At 42.5% G+C, this 21,313-nt stretch overlaps 1 protein-coding gene across 8 annotated transcripts in view; it reads left to right on the top strand.

The window, feature by feature from the left end:
* LOC139749634 (uncharacterized) overlaps positions 1 to 21,313 on the top strand; it is a 230,043-nt gene that overhangs the window by 99,164 nt on the left and 109,566 nt on the right. For all 8 annotated transcript variants that reach the window (XR_011713005.1, XM_071663782.1, XM_071663784.1 and 5 more), the window contains one exon: positions 17,832 to 17,948. Coding sequence is in view for 7 of the 8 variants with exons in the window: in XM_071663782.1 (XP_071519883.1) it covers positions 17,832 to 17,948 (117 nt within the window). In the remaining variant the exon portion in view is untranslated. The remainder of the gene's footprint in view (positions 1 to 17,831; positions 17,949 to 21,313) is intronic.

Raw genomic sequence — 21,313 nt, 5'->3', positions numbered from 1 at the left:
CTCCTGCATGTTCAGGCCCTGATCACTCAAAATCTTTTTCACTCCATCTTTCCACCTCCACTTTGGTCTCCCACTTCTTGTTCCCTCCACCTCTGACACATATATCCTCTTTGTCAATCTTTCCTCAATCATTCTCTCCATGTGACCAAACCATTTCAAAACGCCATCTTCTGCTCTCTCAACCACACTCTTTTTATTACTACACATCTCTCATACCCTTTCATTACTTACTCGATCAAACCACCTCACACCACATATTGTCCTCAAACATCTCATTTCCAGCACATCCACCCTCCATTGCACAACTCTATCTATAGCCCATGACTCGCAACCATATAACATTGTTGGGACCACTATTCCTTCAAACATACCCATTTTTGCTTTCTGAGAGAACGTTCTTGCCTTCCACACATTTTTCAACACTCTCAGAAGTTTCGCCCCCTCCCCCACCCTGTGAAAAATGTATGAGAATATATTTATATTTATTATACTTTTTGACAAGAAAATAGTGAAATTGGAGAAAAATGTAGCTTAGACATTGAAGCTTATTGATACAGTGGTTAAATTGATGAGAACTGCTATTGACGTTTGTGTAAATAAATTATACATTTCCTTTTTCCATAGCCAGAGGTTGAACCATTATGTGACATTCATTTTTTCATTCATTTCAAGCTAGAAGTTTCAGTTTTCTAAATTGTTTCTTACATTTTCATATGTATATATATGTATGTGTGTGTGTGTGTATATGTGCGTATGTATGTGTACGTGTGTGTGTGTATATGTATATATATATGTATATTATCCCTGGGGATAGGGGTGAAAGAATACTTCCCACGTATTCCTCGCGTGTCGTAGAAAGAGACTAGAGGGGACGGGAGCGGGGGGCCAGAAATCCTCCCCTCCTTGTATTAACTTTCTAAAATGGGAAACAGAAGAAGGAGTCACGCGGGGAATGCTCATCCTCCTCGAAGGCTCAGAGTGGGGTGCCTAAATGTGTGTGGATGTAACCAAGATGTGAAAAAAGGAGAGATAGGTAGTATGTTTGAGGAAAGGAACCTGGATGTTTTGGCTCTGAGTGAAACGAAGCTCAAGGGTAAAGGGGAAGAGTGGTTTGGGAATGTCTGGGGAGTAAAGTCAGGGGTTAGTGAGAGGACAAGAGCAAGGGAAGGAGTAGCAATACTCCTGAAACAGGAGTTGTGGGAGTATGTGATAGAATGTAAGAAAGTAAATTCTCGATTAATATGGGTAAAACTGAAAGTTGATGGAGAGAGGTGGGTTATTATTGGTGCATATGCACCTGGGCAGAAGCTGGTGACTGAGTTTGGTAAAGTGTGTGAAAGAAGAAAGTTAAGAGTAAATGTGAATAAGAGCAAGGTTATTAGGTACAGTAGGGTTGAGGGTCAAGTCAATTGGGAGGTGAGTTTGAATGGAGAAAAACTGGAGGAAGTGAAGTGTTTTAGATATCTGGGAGTGGATCTGGCAGCGGATGGAACCATGGAAGCGGAAGTGGATCATAGGGTGGGGGAGGGGGCAAAAATTCTGGGAGCCTTGAAGAATGTGTGGAAGTCGAGAACATTATCTCGGAAAGCAAAAATGGGTATGTTTGAAGGAATAGTGGTTCCAACAATGTTGTATGGTTGCGAGGCGTGGGCTATGGATAGAGTTGTGCGCAGGAGGATGGATGTGCTGGAAATGAGATGTTTGAGGACAATGTGTGGTGTGAGGTGGTTTGATCGAGTGAGTAACGTAAGGGTAAGAGAGATGTGTGGAAATAAAAAGAGCGTGGTTGAGAGAGCAGAAGAGGGTGTTTTGAAATGGTTCGGGCACATGGAGAGAATGAGTGAGGAAAGATTGACCAAGAGAATATATGTGTCGGAGGTGGAGGGAACGAGGAGAAGAGGGAGACCAAATTGGAGGTGGAAAGATGGAGTGAAAACGATTTTGTGTGATCGGGGCCTGAACATGCAGGAGGGTGGAAGGAGGGCAAGGAATAGAGTGAATTGGAGCGATGTGGTATACTGGGGTTGACGTGCTGTCAGTGGATTGAATCAAGGCATGTGAAGTGTCTGGGGTAAACCATGGAAAGCTGTGTAGGTATGTATATTTGCGTGTGTGGACATATGTATATACATGTGTATGGGGGTGGGTTGGGCCATTTCTTTCGTCTGTTTCCTTGCGCTACCTCGCAAACGCGGGAGACAGCGACAAAGCAAAAAAAAAAAAAAAAAAAAAAATGCACCTGGGCATGAGAAGAAAGATCTGAGAGGCAAGTGTTTTGGGAGCAGCTGAATGAGTGTGTTAGTGGTTTTGATGCACGAGACCGGGTTATAGTGATGGGTGATTTGAATGCAAAGGTGAGTAATGTGGCAGTTGAGGGAATAATTGGTATACATGGGGTGTTCAGTGTTGTAAATGGAAATGGTGAAGAGCTTGTAGATTTATGTGCTGAAAAAGGACTGATGATTGGGAATACCTGGTTTAAAAAGCGAGATATATATAAGTATACTTATGTAAGTAGGAGAGATGGCCAGAGAGCGTTATTGGATTACGTGTTAATTGACAGGCGTGCGAAAGAGAGACTTTTGGATGTTAATGTGCTGAGAGGTGCAACTGGAGGGATGTCTGATCATTATCTTGTGGAGGCTAAGGTGAAGATTTGTATGGGTTTTCAGAAAAGAAGAGTGAATGTTGGGGTGAAGAAGGTGGTGAGAGTAAGTGAGCTTGGGAAGGAGACCTGTGTGAGGAAGTACCAGGAGAGACTGAGTACAGAATGGAAAAAGGTGAGAACAATGGAAGTAAGGGGAGTGGGGGAGGAATGGGATGTATTTAGGGAATCAGTGATGGATTGCGCAAAAGATGCTTGTGGCATGAGAAGAGTGGGAGGTGGGTTGATTAGAAAGGGTAGTGAGTGGTGGGATGAAGAAGTAAGAGTATTAGTGAAAGAGAAGAGAGAGGCATTTGGACGATTTTTGCAGGGAAAAAATGCAATTGAGTGGGAGATGTATAAAAGAAAGAGACAGGAGGTCAAGAGAAAGGTGCAAGAGGTGAAAAAAAGGGCAAATGAGAGTTGGGGTGAGAGAGTATCATTAAATTTTAGGGAGAATAAAAAGATGCTCTGGAAGGAGGTAAATAAAGTGCGTAAGACAAGGGAGCAAATGGGAACTTCAGTGAAGGGCGCAAATGGGGAGGTGATAACAAGTAGTGGTGATGTGAGAAGGAGATGGAGTGAGTATTTTGAAGGTTTGTTGAATGTGTTTGATGATAGAGTGGCAGATATAAGGTGTTTTGGTCGAGGTGGTGTGCAAAGTGAGAGGGTTAGGGAAAATGATTTGGTAAACAGAGAAGAGGTAGTGAAAGCTTTGCGGAAGATGAAAGCCGGCAAGGCAGCAGGTTTGGATGGTATTGCAGTGGAATTTATTAAAAAAGGGGGTGACTGTATTGTTGACTGGTTGGTAAGGTTATTTAATGTATGTATGACTCATGGTGAGGTGCCTGAGGATCGGCGGAATGCGTGCATAGTGCCATTGTACATAGGCAAAGGGGATAAGAGTGAGTTCTCAAATTACAGAGGTATAAGTTTGTTGAGTATTCCTGGTAAATTATATGGGAGGGTATTGATTGAGAGGGTGAAGGCATGTACAGAGCATCAGATTGGGGAAGAGCAGTGTGGTTTCAGAAGTGGTAGAGGATGTGTGGATCAGGTGTTTGCTTTGAAGAATGTATGTGAGAAATACTTAGAAAAGCAAATGGATTTGTATGTAGCATTTATGGATCTGGAGAAGGCATATGATAGAGTTGATAGAGATGCTCTGTGGAAGGTATTAAGAATATATGGTGTGGGAGGAAAGTTGTTAGAAGCAGTGAAAAGTTTTTATCGAGGATGTAAGGCATGTGTACGTGTAGGAAGAGAGGAAAGTGATTGGTTCTCAGTGAATGTAGGTTTGTGGCAGGGGTGTGTGATGTCTCCATGGTTGTTTAATTTGTTTATGGATGGGGTTGTTAGGGAGGTAAATGCAAGAGTTTTGGAAAGAGGGGCAAGTATGAAGTCTGTTGGGGATGAGAGAGCTTGGGAAGTGAGTCAGTTGTTGTTCGCTGATGATACAGCGCTGGTGGCTGATTCATGTGAGAAACTGCAGAAGCTGGTGACTGAGTTTGGTAAAGTGTGTGGAAGAAGAGAGTTAAGAGTAAATGTGAATAAGAGCAAGGTTATTAGGTACAGTAGGGTTGAGGGTCAAGTCAATTGGGAGGTGAGTTTGAATGGAGAAAAACTGGAGGAAGTGAAGTGTTTTAGATATCTGGGAGTGGATTTGGCAGCGGATGGAACCATGGAAGCGGAAGTGGATCATATGGTGGGGGAGGGGGCGAAAATTCTGGGGGCCTTGAAGAATGTGTGGAAGTCGAGAACATTATCTCAGAAAGCAAAAATGGGTATGTTTGAAGGAATAGTGGTTCCAACAATGTTGTATGGTTGCGAGGCGTGGGCTATGGATAGAGTTGTGCGCAGGAGGATGGATGTGCTGGAAATGAGATGTTTGAGGACAATGTGTGGTGTGAGGTGGTTTGATCAAGTGAGTAACGTAAGGGTAAGAGAGATGTGTGGAAATAAAAAGAGCATGGTTGAGAGAGCAGAAGAGGGTGTTTTGAAGTGGTTTGGGCACATGGAGAGAATGAGTGAGGAAAGATTGACCAAGAGGATATATGTGTCGGAGGTGGAGGGAACGAGGAGAAGAGGGAGACCAAATTGGAGGTGGAAAGATGGAGTGAAAAAGATTTTGTGTGATCGGGGCCTGAACATGCAGGAGGGTGAAAGGAGGGCAAGGAATAGAGTGAATTGGAGCGATGTGGTATACCGGGGTTGACGTGCTGTCGGTGGATTGAATCAAGGCATGTGAAGCGTCTGGGGTAAATCATGGAAAGCTGTGTAGGTATGTATATTTGCGTGTGTGGACGAGTGTATGTGCGTGTGTGTGGGGGGGGTTGGGCCGTTTCTTTCGTCTGTTTCCTTGCGCTACCTCGCAGACGCGGGAGACAGCGACAAAGTATAATAAAAAAAAAAAAATTATTATACTTTGTCACTGTCTCCCGTGTTAGCGAGGTATCGCAAGGAAACAGACAAAAGAATGGCCCAACCCACCCATATACACATGTATATACATACACGTCCACACATGCACATATACATACCTATACATCTCACCATATACATATTTATACACACACAGACTTACACATATATACACATGTACATAATTCATACTGTCTGCCCTTATTCATTCCCGTAGCCACCCTGCCACACATGAAATGACAACCCCCTCCCCCCACATGTGCGCGAGGTAGCGCTAGGAAAAGGCAACAAAGGCCACATTCGTTCACACTCAGTCTCTAGCTGTCATGTGTAAAGCACCGAAACCATAGCTCCCTTTCCACATCCAGGCCCCACAAAACTTTCCATGGTTTACCCCAGATGCTTCACATGCCCTGGTTCAATCCATTGACAGCACATCGACCCCGGTATACCACATCGTTCCAATTCACTCTAGTCCTTGCATGCCTTTCACCCTCCTGCATGTTCAGGCCCCAGTTACTGAAAATCTTTTTTTCTCTCCATCTTTCCACCTCCAGTTTGGTCTCCCACTTCTCATTCCCTCCACCTCTGACACATATATCCTGTTTGTCAATCTTTTCTCACTCATTCTCTCCATGTGACCAAACCATTTCAAAACACCCTCTTCTGCTCTCTCAACCACACTCTTTTTATTACCACACATCTCTCTTACCCTTTCATTACTTACTTGATCAAACCACCTCACACCACGTATTGTCCTCAAACATCTCATTTCTAGCACATCCACCCTCCTGTGCACAACTCTATCTGTAGCTCACGCCTCGCAACCATATAACTATTCCTTCAAACATACCCATTGTTGCTTTCGAAGATAACGTTTTCTACTTCCACATATTTTTCAACGCTCCCAGAACTTTCGCCCCATCCCCCACCCTATGATTCACTTCCGCTTCCATGATTCCATCCTCTGCCAAATCCCTTCCTAGATATCTAAAACACTTCACTTCCTCCAATTTTTCTCCATTCAAACTTACCTCCCAATTGATTTGTCCCTCAACCCTACTGTACCTAATAACCTTGCTCTTATTCACATTTACTCTCAGCTTTCTTCTTTCACACACTTCACCAAACTCAGTCACCAGCCTCTGCACTTTCTCACCTGAATCAGCCACAAGCACTGCATCATCAGCGAACAACAACTGACTCACTTCCCAAGCTCTCTCATCCACAACAGACTGCATACTTGCCCCTCTTTCCAAAACTCTTGCATTCACCTCCCTAACAACCCCATCCATAAACAAATTAAACAACCATGGAGACATCACACACCCCTGCCGCAAACCAACATTTACTGAGAACCAATCACTTTCCTCCGTTCCTACACGTACACATGCCTTACATCCTTGATAAAAACTTTTCCCTGCTTCTAACAACTTGCCTCCCACATTATATATTCTTAAAACCTTCCACAGAGCATCTCTATCAACTCTATCATATGCCTTCTCCAGATCCATAAATGATACATACAAATCCTTTTGCTTTTCTAAGTATTTCTCACATACATTCTTCAAAGAAAACACCTGATCCACACATCCTCTACCACTTCTGAAGTCACACTGCTCCTCCCCAATCTGATGCTCTGTACATGCCTTCACCCTCTCAATCAATACCCTCCCATATAAATTCCCAGGAATACTCAACAAACTTGTACCCCTGTAATTTGAGTACTCACTTTTATCCCCTTTACCTTTGTACAATGGCACTATGCAAGCATTCCACCAATCCTCAGGCACCTCAGCATGAGTCATACATACATCTTACCAACCAGGCAACAATACAGTCACCCCCTTTTTTAATAAATTCCACTGCAATACAATCCAAACCTGCTGCCTTGCCGGCTTTCATCTTCCGCAAAGCTTTTACCACCTCTTCTCCGTTTACCAAACAGTTCTCTCTGACCCTCTCACTTTGCACACCACTTCAACCCAAACACCCTATATCTGCCACTCTATCTTCTAACACATTCAACAAACCTTTAAAATACTCTCTCCATCTCCTTTTCACATCATCACTACTTGTTATCACCTCCCCCTTAGCCCCCTTCACTGATGTTCCCATTTGCTCCCTTGTCTTACGCACTTTATTTACCTCCTTCCAAAGCATCATTTTACTCTACCTAAAATCTAATGATGCTCCCTCACCCCGACTCTCATTTGCCCTCTTTTACACCTCTTGCACCTTTGTCTTGACCTCCTGCCTCTTTCTGTTAAACATCTCCCAGTCATTTGCATTATTTCCATGCAAAAATCATCCAAAAGTCTCTCTCATCTCTCACTAATAATCTTACTTCTTCATCCCACCACTCACTACCCTTCCTAATCTGCCCACCTCCCACGCTTCTCATGCCACAAGCATCTTTTGCACAAGCTATCATTGCTTCCCTAAATACATCCCATTTCTCCCCCACTCCTCCTACGTCCTTTGTTCTCATCTTTTTCCAGTCTGTATTCAGTCTCTCTTGTTACTTCGTCACACAAGTCTCCTTCCCAAGCTCACTTACTCTCACCACTCTCTTCATCCCAACATTCTTTTTTCTTTTCTGCAAAACCTCTACAAATCTTCATTTTCGCCTCCACAAGATAATGATCAGACATCCTTCCAGTTGCACCTCTCAGCACACTAACGTCCAAAAGTCTCTCTTTCACGCTCCTATCAATTAACATGTAATCCAATAAAGCTCTCTGGATGTCTCTCCTACTTACATACGTATACTTATGTATATCTCTCTTTTTAAACCAGGTATTCCCAATCATCAGTCCTTTTTCAGCACATAAATCTACAAGCTCTTCACCATTTCCATTTACAACACTGAACACCCCATGTACACCAATTATGAGAAATACTTAGAAGGCATATGATAGAGTTGATAGAGATGCTCTGTGGAAGGTATTAAGAATATATGGTGTGGGAGGAAAGTTGTTAGAAGCAGTGAAAAGTTTTTATCGAGGATGTAAGGCATGTGTACGTGTAGGAAGAGAGGAAAGTGATTGGTTCTCAGTGAATGTAGGTTTGCGGCAGGGGTGTGTGATGTCTCCATGGTTGTTTAATTTGTTTATGGATGGGGTTGTTAGGGAGGTAAATGCAAGAGTTTTGGAAAGAGGGGCAAGTATGAAGTCTGTTGGGGATGAGAGAGCTTGGGAAGTGAGTCAGTTGTTGTTCGCTGATGATACAGCGCTGGTGGCTGATTCATGTGAGAAACTGCAGAAGCTGGTGACTGAGTTTGGTAAAGTGTGTGGAAGAAGAAAGTTAAGAGTAAATGTGAATAAGAGCAAGGTTATTAGGTACAGTAGGGTTGAGGGTCAAGTCAATTGGGAGGTGAGTTTGAATGGAGAAAAACTGGAGGAAGTGAAGTGTTTTAGATATCTGGGAGTGGATCTGGCAGCGATGGAACCATGGAAGCGGAAGTGGATCATAGGGTGGGGGAGGGGGCGAAAATTCTGGGGGCCTTGAAGAATGGGTGGAAGTCAAGAACATTATCTCGGAAAGCAAAAATGGGTATGTTTGAAGGAATAGTGGTTCCAACAATGTTGTATGGTTGCGAGGCGTGGGCTATGGATAGAGTTGTGCGCAGGAGGATGGATGTGCTGGAAATGAGATGTTTGAGGACAATGTGTGGTGTGAGGTGGTTTGATCGAGTGAGTAACGTAAGGGTAAGAGAGATGTGTGGAAATAAAAAGAGCGTGGTTGAGAGAGCAGAAGAGGGTGTTTTGAAGTGGTTTGGGCACATGGAGAGAATGAGTGAGGAAAGATTGACCAAGAGGATATATGTGTCGGAGGTGGAGGGAACGAGGAGAAGAGGGAGACCAAATTGGAGGTGGAAAGATGGAGTGAAAAAGATTTTGTGTGATCGGGGCCTGAACATGCAGGAGGGTGAAAGGAGGGCAAGGAATAGAGTGAATTGGAGCGATGTGGTATACCAGGGTTGACGTGCTGTCAGTGGATTGAATCAAGGCATGTGAAGCATCTGGGGTAAACCATGGAAAGCTGTGTAGGTATGTATATTTGCGTGTGTGGATGTATGTATATACATGTGTATGGGGGGGGGTTGGGCCATTTCTTTCGTCTGTTTCCTTGCGCTACCTCGCAAACGCGGGAGACAGTGACAAAGTATAAAAAAAAAAAAAAAAAAAAAACTTAGAAAAACAAATGGATTTGTATATAGCATTTATGGATCTGGAGAAGGCATAAGATAAGAGTTGATAGAGATGCTCTGTGGAAGGCATTAAGAATATATGGTGTGGGAGGCAAGTTGCTAGAAGTAGCGAAAAGTTTTTATCGAGGATGTAAGGCATGTGGAAGTGATTGGTTCTCAGTGAATGTCGGTTTATGGTAGGGGTGTGTGATGTCTCCATGGTTGTTTGATTTGTTTATGGATGGGGTTTTAGGGAGGTGAATCTAAGAGTTTTGGAGAGAGGGGCAATTATATACAGTCTGTTGTGGATGAGAGGGCTTGGGAAGTGAGTCAGTTGTTGTTTGCTGATGATACAGCGCTGGTGGCTGATTCGGGTGAGAAACTGCAGAAGCTGCTGACTGAGTTTGGTAAAGTGTGTGAAAGAAGAAAGCTGAGAGTAAATGTGAATAAGAGCAAGGTTATTAGGTACAGTAGGGTTGAGGGTCAAGTCAGTTGGGAGGTAAGTTTGAATGGAGAAAAACTGGAGGAAGTGAAGTGTTTTAGATATCTGGGAGTGAATTTGGCAGTGGATGGAACCATGGAAGTGGAAGTGAGTCACAGGGTGGGGGAGGGAGCGAAAGTTCTGGGAGCATTGAAAAATGTGTGGAAAGCGAGATTTATCTTGGAAGGCAAAAATTGATATGTTTGAAGTAATAGTGGTACCAACAATGTTATATGGTTGTGAGGCGTGGGCTATGGATAGAGTTGTGTGGAGGAGGGTGGATGTGTTGGAAATGAGATGTTTGCGGACAATATGTGGTGTGAGGTGGTTTGATCGAGTAAGTAATGAAAGGGTAAGAGAGATGTGTGGTAATAAAAAGAGTGTTGTTGTGAGAGCAGAAGAGGTTGTTTTGAAATGGTTTGGTCACATGAAGAGAATGAGTGAGGAAAGATTGACAAAGAGGATATATGTATCAGAGGTGGAGGGAATGAGGAGAAGTGGGAAACTGAATTGGAGGTGGAAAGATGGAGTGCAAAATATTTTGAGCAATCGGGGTCTGAACATGCAGGAGGGTGAAAGGTTTGTCAAGTAGAAACCTCAAAACTGTAATTAGAAAGGAACTAACAGACCTCTTTGAAGCAAGACGATGAGTGGAAACATTTTCCATCAGTATGAAATGTTTGAAGTAAAACATGTATATGGAGAAAGTAATAAGATCAGCAGATTACATTATATTTTGATTGCTAAACTAATGCTAGGCAATATTACATGACATTTTGATTGCTAAACTAATTCTAGGCTATAGGTACTATTTACATTTTGGCCTTTCTGTTGATGTTAATCATGTGAATTGTAAAGTTTGTGGCCAAAGATTTGGACACAATCTAGAATGCTATGTCTTAGAATGTGACAAAATATAACCTTTTATTGATAAATCTAAACAAACCCTTCAAGAAATGTCACAACACCTTATTGTTAATAACATAATGGAAAAAAATGTTTGTATCCACTTTTTGCATCTAGTTAGTACAACTTACCTTATGCAGCTGTATAATGGATGGGGTTGTTAGGGAGGTAAATGCAAGAGTTTTGGAAAGAGGGGCAAGTATGAAGTCTGTTGGGGATGAGAGAGCTTGGGAAGTGAGTCAGTTGTTGTTCGCTGATGATACAGCGCTGGTGGCTGATTCATGTGAGAAACTGCAGAAGCTGGTGACTGAGTTTGGTAAAGTGTGTGGAAGAAGAAAGTTAAGAGTAAATGTGAATAAGAGCAAGGTTATTAGGTACAGTAGGGTTGAGGGTCAAGTCAATTGGGAGGTGAGTTTGAATGGAGAAAAACTGGAGGAAGTGAAGTGTTTTAGATATCTGGGAGTGGATCTGGCAGCGGATGGAACCATGGAAGTGGAAGTGGATCATAGGGTGGGGGAGGGGGCGAAAATTCTGGGGGCCTTGAAGAATGTGTGGAAGTCGAGAACATTATCTCGGAAAGCAAAAATGGGTATGTTTGAAGGAATAGTGGTTCCAACAATGTTGTATGGTTGCGAGGGTAGAGTTGTGCGCAGGAGGATGGATGTGCTGGAAATGAGATGTTTGAGGACAATGTGTGGTGTGAGGTGGTTTGATCGAGTGAGTAACGTAAGGGTAAGAGAGATGTGTGGAAATAAAAAGAGCGTGGTTGAGAGAGCAGAAGAGGGTGTTTTGAAGTGGTTTGGGCACATGGAGAGAATGAGTGAGGAAAGATTGACCAAGAGGATATATGTGTCGGAGGTGGAGGGAACGAGGAGAAGAGGGAGACCAAATTGGAGGTGGAAAGATGGAGTGAAAAAGATTTTGTGTGATCGGGGCCTGAACATGCAGGAGGGTGAAAGGAGGGCAAGGAATAGAGTGAATTGGAGCGATGTGGTATACCGGGGTTGACGTGCTGTCAGTGGATTGAATCAAGGCATGTGAAGTGTTTGGGGTAAACCATGGAAAGCTGTGTAGGTATGTATATTTGCGTGTGTGGACGTGTGTATGTGCGTGTGTGTGGGGGGGGGGTTGGGCCGTTTCTTTCGTCTGTTTCCTTGCGCTACCTCGCAAACGCGGGAGACAGCGACAAAGTATAATAATAAATAATAATAATAATAATGTATGTATTGAAACATCTACAGTGAATTCAGTTTTGTAAAAACATGTAATTTTAACCCACTAGAGTCTGACTAAGACCTTTTGTAACTTCAGTCATCCTTTTGCTCTGCTACTCAAAGGATAAGTATGGGGTGCACAATAAATTTGCTGGGGTTACTGGCACAAATGAAATCAAATTGATGACCCTGAGTGAGGTAAATATAGGAGAGGCCATAGGTTCAATGGGAGATGGGGAAAGAGGATTAGACTGGACTCATCCAACATAAAAATGAGAGAAAAAGATACCGATTAGTGTGGCTTCATCAGCTGGATGGTTAGCTATAAAATCATCAGGTCTGAAAATAGGAGGAAAGGTTGTATTACAAAAGTTGTTGGGGTTCCTTGTGGTTAAGGACCAGAAAAAGTTATCAAGTCAAATCAGGACACTCTTTTAATGAATGTGTGCTTATTGTATGAATAACAGTTTAACAATAATTCTGAACAGAAATAAAAGGAATGGGATTCTGGGGAAGGAAAGTGTTTCATATCCCATTACACTCTTTTCTTTATCCAAATGGCATCAGAGCTGGGAGAAAGATCTGGCTGAAGGAAGATTGTAGGACTCCCTAACAGCCAAGATAAGCTCTGCTATACACAGTCATCATGGCTGGAGGCATCCCTAGCCAGCAAAGCAGTGTTATTAGTTAGAAATAATAAAGATAAGAAAAAGGTGAGAACAATGGAAGTAAGGGGAGTGGGGGAGGAATGGGATGTATTTAGGGAATCAGTGATGGATTGCGCAAAAGATGCTTGTGGCATGAGAAGAGTGGGAGGTGGGTTGATTAGAAAGGGTAGTGAGTGGTGGGATGAAGAAGTAAGAGTATTAGTGAAAGAGAAGAGAGAGGCATTTGGACGATTTTTGCAGGGAAAAAATGCAATTGAGTTGGAGAAGTATAAAAGAAAGAGACAGGAGGTCAAGAGAAAGGTGCAAGAGGTGAAAAAAAGGGCAAATGAGAGTTGGGGTGAGAGACTATCAGTAAATTTTAGGGAGAATAAAAAGATGTTCTGGAAGGAGGTAAATAGGGTGCGTAAGACAAGGGAGCAAATGGGAACTTCAGTGAAGGGCGCAAATGGGGAGGTGATAACAAGTAGTGGTGATGTGAGAAGGAGATGGAATGAGTATTTTGAAGGTTTGTTGAATGTGTCTGATGACAGAGTGGCAGATATAGGGTGTTTGGGTCGAGGTGGTGTGCAAAGTGAGAGGGTTAGGGAAAATGATTTGGTAAACAGAGAAGAGGTAGTAAAAGCTTTGCGGAAGATGAAAGCCGGCAAGGCAGCAGGTTTGGACGGTATTGCAGTGGAATTTATTAAAAAAGGGGGTGACTGTATTGTTGACTGGTTGGTAAGGTTATTTAATGTATGTATGACTCATGGTGAGGTGCCTGAGGATTGGCGGAATGCGTGCATAGTGCCATTGTACAAAGGCAAAGGGGATAAGAGTGAGTGCTCAAATTACAGAGGTATAAGTTTGTTGAGTATTCCTGGTAAATTATATGGGAGAGTATTGATTGAGAGGGTGAAGGCATGTACAGAGCATCAGATTGGGGAAGAGCAGTGTGGTTTCAGAAGTGGTAGAGGATGTGTGGATCAGGTGTTTGCTTTGAAGAATGTATGTGAGAAATACTTAGAAAAGCAAATGGATTTGTATGTAGCATTTATGGATCTGGAGAAGGCATATGATAGAGTTGATAGAGATGCTCTGTGGAAGGTATTAAGAATATATGGTGTGGGAGGCAAGTTGTTAGAAGCAGTGAAAAGTTTTTATCGAGGATGCAAGGCATGTGTACGTGTAGGAAGAGAGGAAAGTGATTGGTTCTCAGTGAATGTAGGTTTGCGGCAGGGGTGTGTGATGTCTCCATGGTTGTTTAATTTGTTTATGGATGGGGTTGTTAGGGAGGTAAATGCAAGAGTCTTGGAAAGAGGGGCAAGTATGAAGTCTGTTGGGGATGAGAGAGCTTGGGAAGTGAGTCAGTTGTTGTTTGCTGATGATACAGCGCTGGTGGCGGATTCATGTGAGAAAGTGCAGAAGCTGGTGACGGAGTTTGGTAAAGTGTGTGGAAGAAGAAAGTTAAGAGTAAATGTGAATAAGAGCAAGGTTATTAGGTACAGTAGGGTTGAGGGTCAAGTCAATTGGGAGGTGAGTTTGAATGGAGAAAAACTGGAGGAAGTGAAGTGTTTTAGATATCTGGGAGTGGATCTGTCAGCGGATGGAACCATGGAAGCGGAAGTGGATCATAGGGTGGGGGAGGGGGCGAAAATTTTGGGAGCCTTGAAAAATGTGTGGAAGTCGAGAACATTATCCCGGAAAGCAAAAATGGGTATGTTTGAAGGAATAGTAGTTCCAACAATGTTGTATGGTTGCGAGGCGTGGGATATGGATAGAGTTGTGCGCAGGAGGATGGATGTGCTGGAAATGAGATGTTTGAGGACAATGTGTGGTGTGAGGTGGTTTGATCGAGTAAGTAACGTAAGGGTAAGAGAGATGTGTGGAAATAAAAAGAGCGTGGTTGAGAGAGCAGAAGAGGGTGTTTTGAAATGGTTTGGGCACATGGAGAGAATGAGTGAGGAAAGATTGACCAAGAGGATATATGTGTCGGAGGTGGAGGGAACGAGGAGAAGAGGGAGACCAAATTGGAGGTGGAAAGATGGAGTGAAAAGGATTTTGTGTGATCGGGGCCTGAACATGCAGGAGGGTGAAAGGAGGGCAAGGAATAGAGTGAATTGGAGCGATGTGGTATACAGGGGTTGACGTGCTGTCAGTGGATTGAATCAAGGCATGTGAAGCGTCCGGGGTAAACCATGGAAAGCTGTGTAGGTATGTATATTTGCGTGTGTGGACGTGTGTATGTACATGTGTATGGGGGGGGTTGGGCCATTTCTTTCGTCTGTTTCTTTGCGCTACCTCGCAAACGCGGGAGACAGCGACAAAGTATAAATAAAAAAAAAAATAAAGATAAGAATGTGAGTGGAGTACCTTAAAGGAGAAGAAATAGTTTACCTTCTGACCAACCCACCTATGAGTACTTACAATGACATTTTGCCTAGATGGTGGGAGAGGACATTTTAGGCTCCATTCATGGATAAAAGTCCACATCAAGGCCGGGCCATAAGTGAAACATAGATGATCAAGTTCAGAGGTTATCCTGGGAGAGTTTATAAGTCAGATTGCTTTTCAATTAACTCTTTCAGGTAAGGATACAGGGCTAGAACCACACCAGATGTGAGAGCAGTGCTCCATACGAGGATGGCTCAGCCCTTTGTATAAAAGCAGTAACTATTCAGAAAAGAAATTTCGACAACTAAACAGGACTTCCAGTTTTATAGAAGCAGACTTGGCTATTTCTGTAATGTGGGGTTTCCAAAAAAGAGTGGAAGTTACAGTAATACCAAGTATATTCATTGAGCCAAGAGGTGGAATTATAGAACAATCAAAGGAGAGAGGAAAGTTTTGAGGAGTTTTTGATAGAGATGGGTTGAAACTGGGTCTTAGAGGAATTAGATTTAACCAGATTTTCTCTACTGCACTGTGATATTTTGTCCAAATCTGAGTTTAATGAAGAAGTTGTGTGAAGACGAGATGCAGATTGCTTGATAGAAGAAGGAGCAGAATTGAAAGATGTGGAGGAATGCAGTGTTGAATTGTCAGCATATGAGTGAATTTGGTTATTTGTGGAAGATAGAAAATCATTGATACAATCATTGATACGAAAGAAAACAAGTCTAGGGGACAGGACAGAACCTTAAGGTACACATATGTTGATGGAGAAAGGGGAGGAGGCTGATCCATTAACAACCACAGAGATAGATCAGCCACAGAGGAAGCTAGAGATGAGGGAGCAAAGCTAGAGAGGGAAGCCAAAAGAAGGGACCTGAGAGGTGAGATCCCCAATGCTAACCCCTGTCAGAAGCTTTGGATAAGTCAAGGGCAACTACACAGGATTTGCCAAAATCTTTCAGGGATGATGATCAGACATTAGTAAGATTGGAAAGAATTTCACCAGTGGATCTCAACTTATGGAAGCCATACTGGTGATCAGAGAGAAGACTGTGAGATTCAAGATGTTAATGAAATGGGAGGTGTCAAAGCAATGGGATGATGGTTTGAGGAGTTGGAGTGGTCATCTCTCTAAGGGATGGGATGTACCAATGCATGCTTCCAAGAAGAAGGAAAAGTTCTGTTTTTTTTTTTTTTTTTAAACAAATGGAACAGGCAAACAAGCACAGGTGCAAGTATGGAGGCACACACTTTCAGTACACAGAGGTGGATGCCATCAGAGCCATAAACCTTGCTTGTGTCCAGAGAAAGAGAAGTGCTTTTTTGGACTGTCTGAAAGGAGATTATGGGGAGGGGGCATAAGATTAGCAAGAGGAGTATCAAGGGGTGAAGGATGTTAGTCATCCAGGGTAAAGTTAGAGAAGAAATGGGAACCAAAGAGAGTTTATTTGTCAATGGGAGACAGTTATAGTACCATCAGGACACAAGAGTAAAGGAAAGGGACAATGGCAGCAGTTGTTATCAATGCCTTTAGCTAGAGACCAGAGAGACCTGTTGGTGGATGACAAGGAGAGGTTATTGCACTTCCTGTGAATAAAGGAATGCTTTGCCTGTGATAATATACTTGCACTGATTATGGGCAGTGAGAGATTCTGAATCAGAGTCAGAGGAAGGGGAGTTTTTCAAGCCCTATACACCTGATCCCTGGCATGATTGGCCTCAGAAAAGGAATGGTTAAACCATGGGTTGGAAGACGAGTTCTTCTTGAAGGAATAGGGATAACTACTTCCATTCCCACAACAGTAACTTCTGCTATGCGTTTGGTGGAAACAGGAGCATCACCACATAACAGAGAATAATTTACCCAAGGAAAGTCAGAAAAGGATTTTTGTAAGTTATTCTTGTCAGCTTTGCTGAGGTGGCAATATTTATGTCTAGGTGGGGTTGCTGTTTAGAGGGGGTAGGTGCCAATGGAATAGATACATTTATGAGAGGGTAATCTGATGAACCAATTGGGGGTGAGATTGTATAGTTACAGTGGGATGGATTAGAGGTGAAAAACAGATTCAAGATTCTAGAAGAGTGATCACTAGTCAGGAATATGGGTAGGGTGGGAGATAATTTGTTGTAGATCATTGCACAGCGCTCACTGCACAACTTGTTTGTTAGGTGCTGTTTTCCTTGTCCATAACTTGCCAACTCATCGTGTGTCTTGTTTTATAAAGCTGTTTCTTTCGATGACTACCCTTCTGGCATAGGCCCCTGTTTGTGGGTTATCTAGTGTTGTTCTGAGAGGTAAAGGAGAGATCAATAGCACTGGAAGAATGGTCATAACCCTTAGGAACCTACGTTGGATATTTGATTATTTGTTCCACATTGTTAAGTAGGAAAAAGGGCATTGGCTCCACAGGGATCATCCCAAGTAGGGCCTAACCACTTTTAGTGGTGAACACTTTGAAATTCCCTGCTCAAAGGATTTCAGTGCAGGGATTGTTTCTTGAAGAGTGAAAATGTAATCTGAGTTAATGCAAGAGAGTCAGAGAAGATATGGAAAAAGTGCCAGGCTGGTGAATGAAGATAGTGTCAAGAGATGACATTAATCTCTAAATTTAAAATTTCTTCTATCTATGTGTGTGAGTTAGTTTATATGTATGCTTGTGCTTTAAGTGGAAGGTCACAAAGAAAACTTCAATAGATTGTTAGATAATTTAATGTCCAAGGTCTATATTGAGAAAGAAAAGATAGAATTATTTTGTTAGGTTGGATATATATTTTGCTTTGCATGTATTTTTATGATGATTATATCACCACCAGGAATAGGACTGTTGAATCTCGCTCTGAATCAGATGGAATTTTGAAAAGTGTAAAGCTGAATTATATTAATTACAAATGTTGAAAGCAAATATATATGTCTAATTGGTAAGTTTGTTTTTAGAGATGCAAGCTGGGAATTGGAGCCAAATGCCTTTCGTGAACTTCATGAACGTCCTCTTCACTGTGATGCTTCAAAGTGCAAGTGCCCTGATGGACGCAAGACTGATGTTGAAGGCTCGTAAGTTTGATCAGGAAAGTTTTGATCTTGAATGATTTATAGAGAATAAATGTGATGTAGTATATTGTCCTAAAGGTGTATGTGTAAATTGATGAATATATAGAAAGAGGGCACCTTAAATAGGCACTTTCATTTAAGGCTAAGATAATTATGTTTGAAGGTATAATAGTCCTATTATTGCTGTATGGATGTAAGGGATATGCCTGAGACAAAAAATGTAAAGGATAGGGTGAATGTTGGAAATGAATTGTGTGAGGACAATATATGGTGTTAGGAGGGTTGATCAAATGAGTGGTGCTGAGAAGTGAGTCAGTTGTTTGCTGATGATACATTACTGGTGGTAGATTTTAGTGTGAAACTGCAGAATTGGGTGACTGAGATAGGAAGGCTGTGTGAAAAGAGGAAATAAAGAGTAAACGTGAATAAAAGTAAGCTATAGGTTTAGGAAAGTTAAACTACGGGTTAATTGGGGTGTGAGTTTGAATGGAGAAGAATTGGATGAAGTGATGTGTTGTAGATATTTGGCAATGAATGGAACCATGGAAGAGGAAGTGAGTTATAGGGTGGGTAAGGGGCAAAGGTTCTGGGAGCAGTGAAGAATGTATGGAAAGAGAAGTCATTATTGGAAAAGCAAAAATGGGTATGATTGAAGGCAGAATCATCCCAACATAATTATATGGATGCGAGGCATGGGCTACAGATAGAAGTATGTGGAGGAGGGTGAAAGTGTTGGAAATTAAACATGTGAGGACAATTTATGGTGTGAGGTGGTTTGATGAGTAAGTAATGATAGGGTAAGAGAGAGGTGAGGTAATAATAAGAGTGTGGTTGAGAGTTGAAGAGGGTGTGCTGATGAAATGGTTTAGACAGAGAGAGAATGAGTGAAGAAAAGGTGACAAAGAGGGTGTATGTATCAGAAGTGGAAGGAACAAGAAGAACAAGGAGACCAAATTGGAGATGAGAGGATGGAGTGAAGAAGATTTTTAATGCCAAGAAACAGACAAAAAGGCCACATTTGTTCACACTCAGTCTCTAGCTGTCATGTGTAATGCACTGAAACCACAGCTCCCTATCCACATCCAGGCCCCACAGACCTTTCCATAGTTTACCCCAGACGTTTCACATGCCCTGGTTATTCCAATGACAGCACGTTGACCCTGGTATGCCACATGGTTCCAGATCACTCTATTCCTTGCACGCCTCTTACCCTCCTGTATGCTCAAGCCCCAATCGCTCAAAATCATTTTCTTTCCATCTATCCACCTCCAGTTTGGTCTCCTGCTTGTTGTTCCTTCCACCACTGACACATATATCCTCTTTGTCAACCTTTCCTCGCTCATTCTCTAAATATGTCAAAAATATATATAGATAAGGAACAAATGAGAACATCGGTGAAGGGGGCAAATGGGGAGGTAATAACATGTAGTGATAAAGTAAGGAGATGGGTGAGTATTTTGAAGGTTTGTTAAATGTGTTTGATGATAGAGTGGCAGATATAGGGTATTTTGGTTGGGGTGGTGTGTGAAGTGAAAGGGTCAGGGAGAATGGTTTGGTAAACAGAGAAGAGGTAGTGAGAGCTTGCGGAAGATGAAAGCCAGCAAGGCGGCTAGTTTGGATGGTATTGCGTTGAAATTTATTAAAAAAGGGGGTGACTGTGTAGTTGACTAGTTGGAGAGGATATTCAATGTATGTATGCATCATGGTGAAGTGCCTGAGGATGGGCGGAATGCATGCATAGTGCCATTGTGCGAAGGCAAAGGGGATAAAGGTGAGTGTTCAAATTATAGAGGCATAAGTCTGTTGAGTATTCTTGGGAAATTATATGGGAGGGTACAGAGCATCAGATTGGGGAAGAGTAGTGTGGTTTCAGATTTGGTTGAGGATGTGTTGATCAGGTGTTTGCGTTGAAGAATATATGTGAGAAATACATAGAAAAACAGATGGATTTGTATGTATCATTTATGGATCTGGAAAAGGCATATGATAAGGTGGATAGAGATGCTTTGTGGAAGGTTTTAAGAGTATATGGTGTGGGAGATAAGTTGCTAGAAGCAATGAAAAGTTTTTACCAAGGATGTAAGGCATGTGTATGAGTAGAAAGAGAGGAAAGTGATTGGTTCCCAGTGAATGTCGGTTTGTGGCAGGGATGCGTGTTGTCTCCATGGTTGTTTAATTTGTTTATTAATGGGGTGGTTAGGGAGGTGAATGCAAGAGTTTTGGAGAGGGGAAGTATGCAGTCTGTTGTGGATGAGAGAGCTTGGGAAGTGAGTCAGTTGTTGTTCACTGATGATACAGCGCTGGTGGCTGATTTGTGTGAGAAACTGCAGAAGCTGGTGACTTGAGTTTGGTAAAGTGTGTGAAAGAAGAAAGCTGAGAGTAAATGTTTGGTAAAGCGTGTGAAAGAAGAAAGCTGAGAGTAAATGTGAATAAGGGCAAGGTTATTAGGTACAGTAGGGTTGAGGGACAAGTCAATTGGGAGTTAAGTTTGAATGGAGAAAAACTGGAAGAAGAGAAGTGTTTTAGATATCTGGGAGTGGATTTGGCAGCGAATGGAACCATGGAAGCAGAAGTGAGTCACAGGGTGGGGGAGGGGGCAAAGGTTCAGGGAGCATTGAAAAATGTGTGGAAGGCGAGAACATTATCTTGGAAAGCAAAAATTGGTATGTTTGAAGGAATAGTGGTTCCAACAATGCTATGCTATATGGTTGCGAGGCGTAGACAATAGATAGTGTTGTGCGGAGGAGGGTGGATGTGCTGGAAATGAGATGTTTGAGGACAATATGTGGTGTGAGGTGGTTTGACTGAGTAAGTAATGAAAGGGTAAGAGAGATGTGTGGTAATAAAAAGAATGTGGTTGAGAGAGCAGAAGAGGGTGTTTTGAAATGGTTTGGTCATAGGAGAGAATGAGTGAGGAAAGATTGACAAAGAGGATATATTTGTCATAGGTGGAGGGAACGAGGAGAAGTGGGAGACCAAATTGGAGGTGGAAGGATGGAGTGAAAAAGATTTTGAGTGATCGGGGCCTGAACATGCAGGAGGGTGAAAGACGTGCGAGGAATAGAGTGAATTGGAACAATGTGGTATACTGGGGTCGACGTGCTGTCAATGGATTGAACCAGGGCATGTGAAGTGTTTGGGGTAAACCATTGAAAGTTTTGTGGGGCCTGGATGTGGAAAGAGAGCTGTGGTTTCGGTGCATTATACATGACAGCTAGAGACTGAGTGTGAATGAATGTGGCCTTTGTTGTTTTTCCTAGTGCTACCTTGCACACATGAGGGGGGAGGGGGTTGTTATTTCATGTGTGGCGGGGTGGCGATGGGAATGAATAAAGGCAGACATTATGAATTATGTATATGTCTGTGTT

Source organism: Panulirus ornatus, chromosome 7 (assembly GCF_036320965.1).
Source record: "Panulirus ornatus isolate Po-2019 chromosome 7, ASM3632096v1, whole genome shotgun sequence".
NCBI classification, from domain to species: Eukaryota; Metazoa; Arthropoda; class Malacostraca; order Decapoda; family Palinuridae; genus Panulirus; species Panulirus ornatus.
Note: the sequence above shows the minus strand (reverse complement) of the source record. Positions and strands in the feature narration are given on the sequence as shown.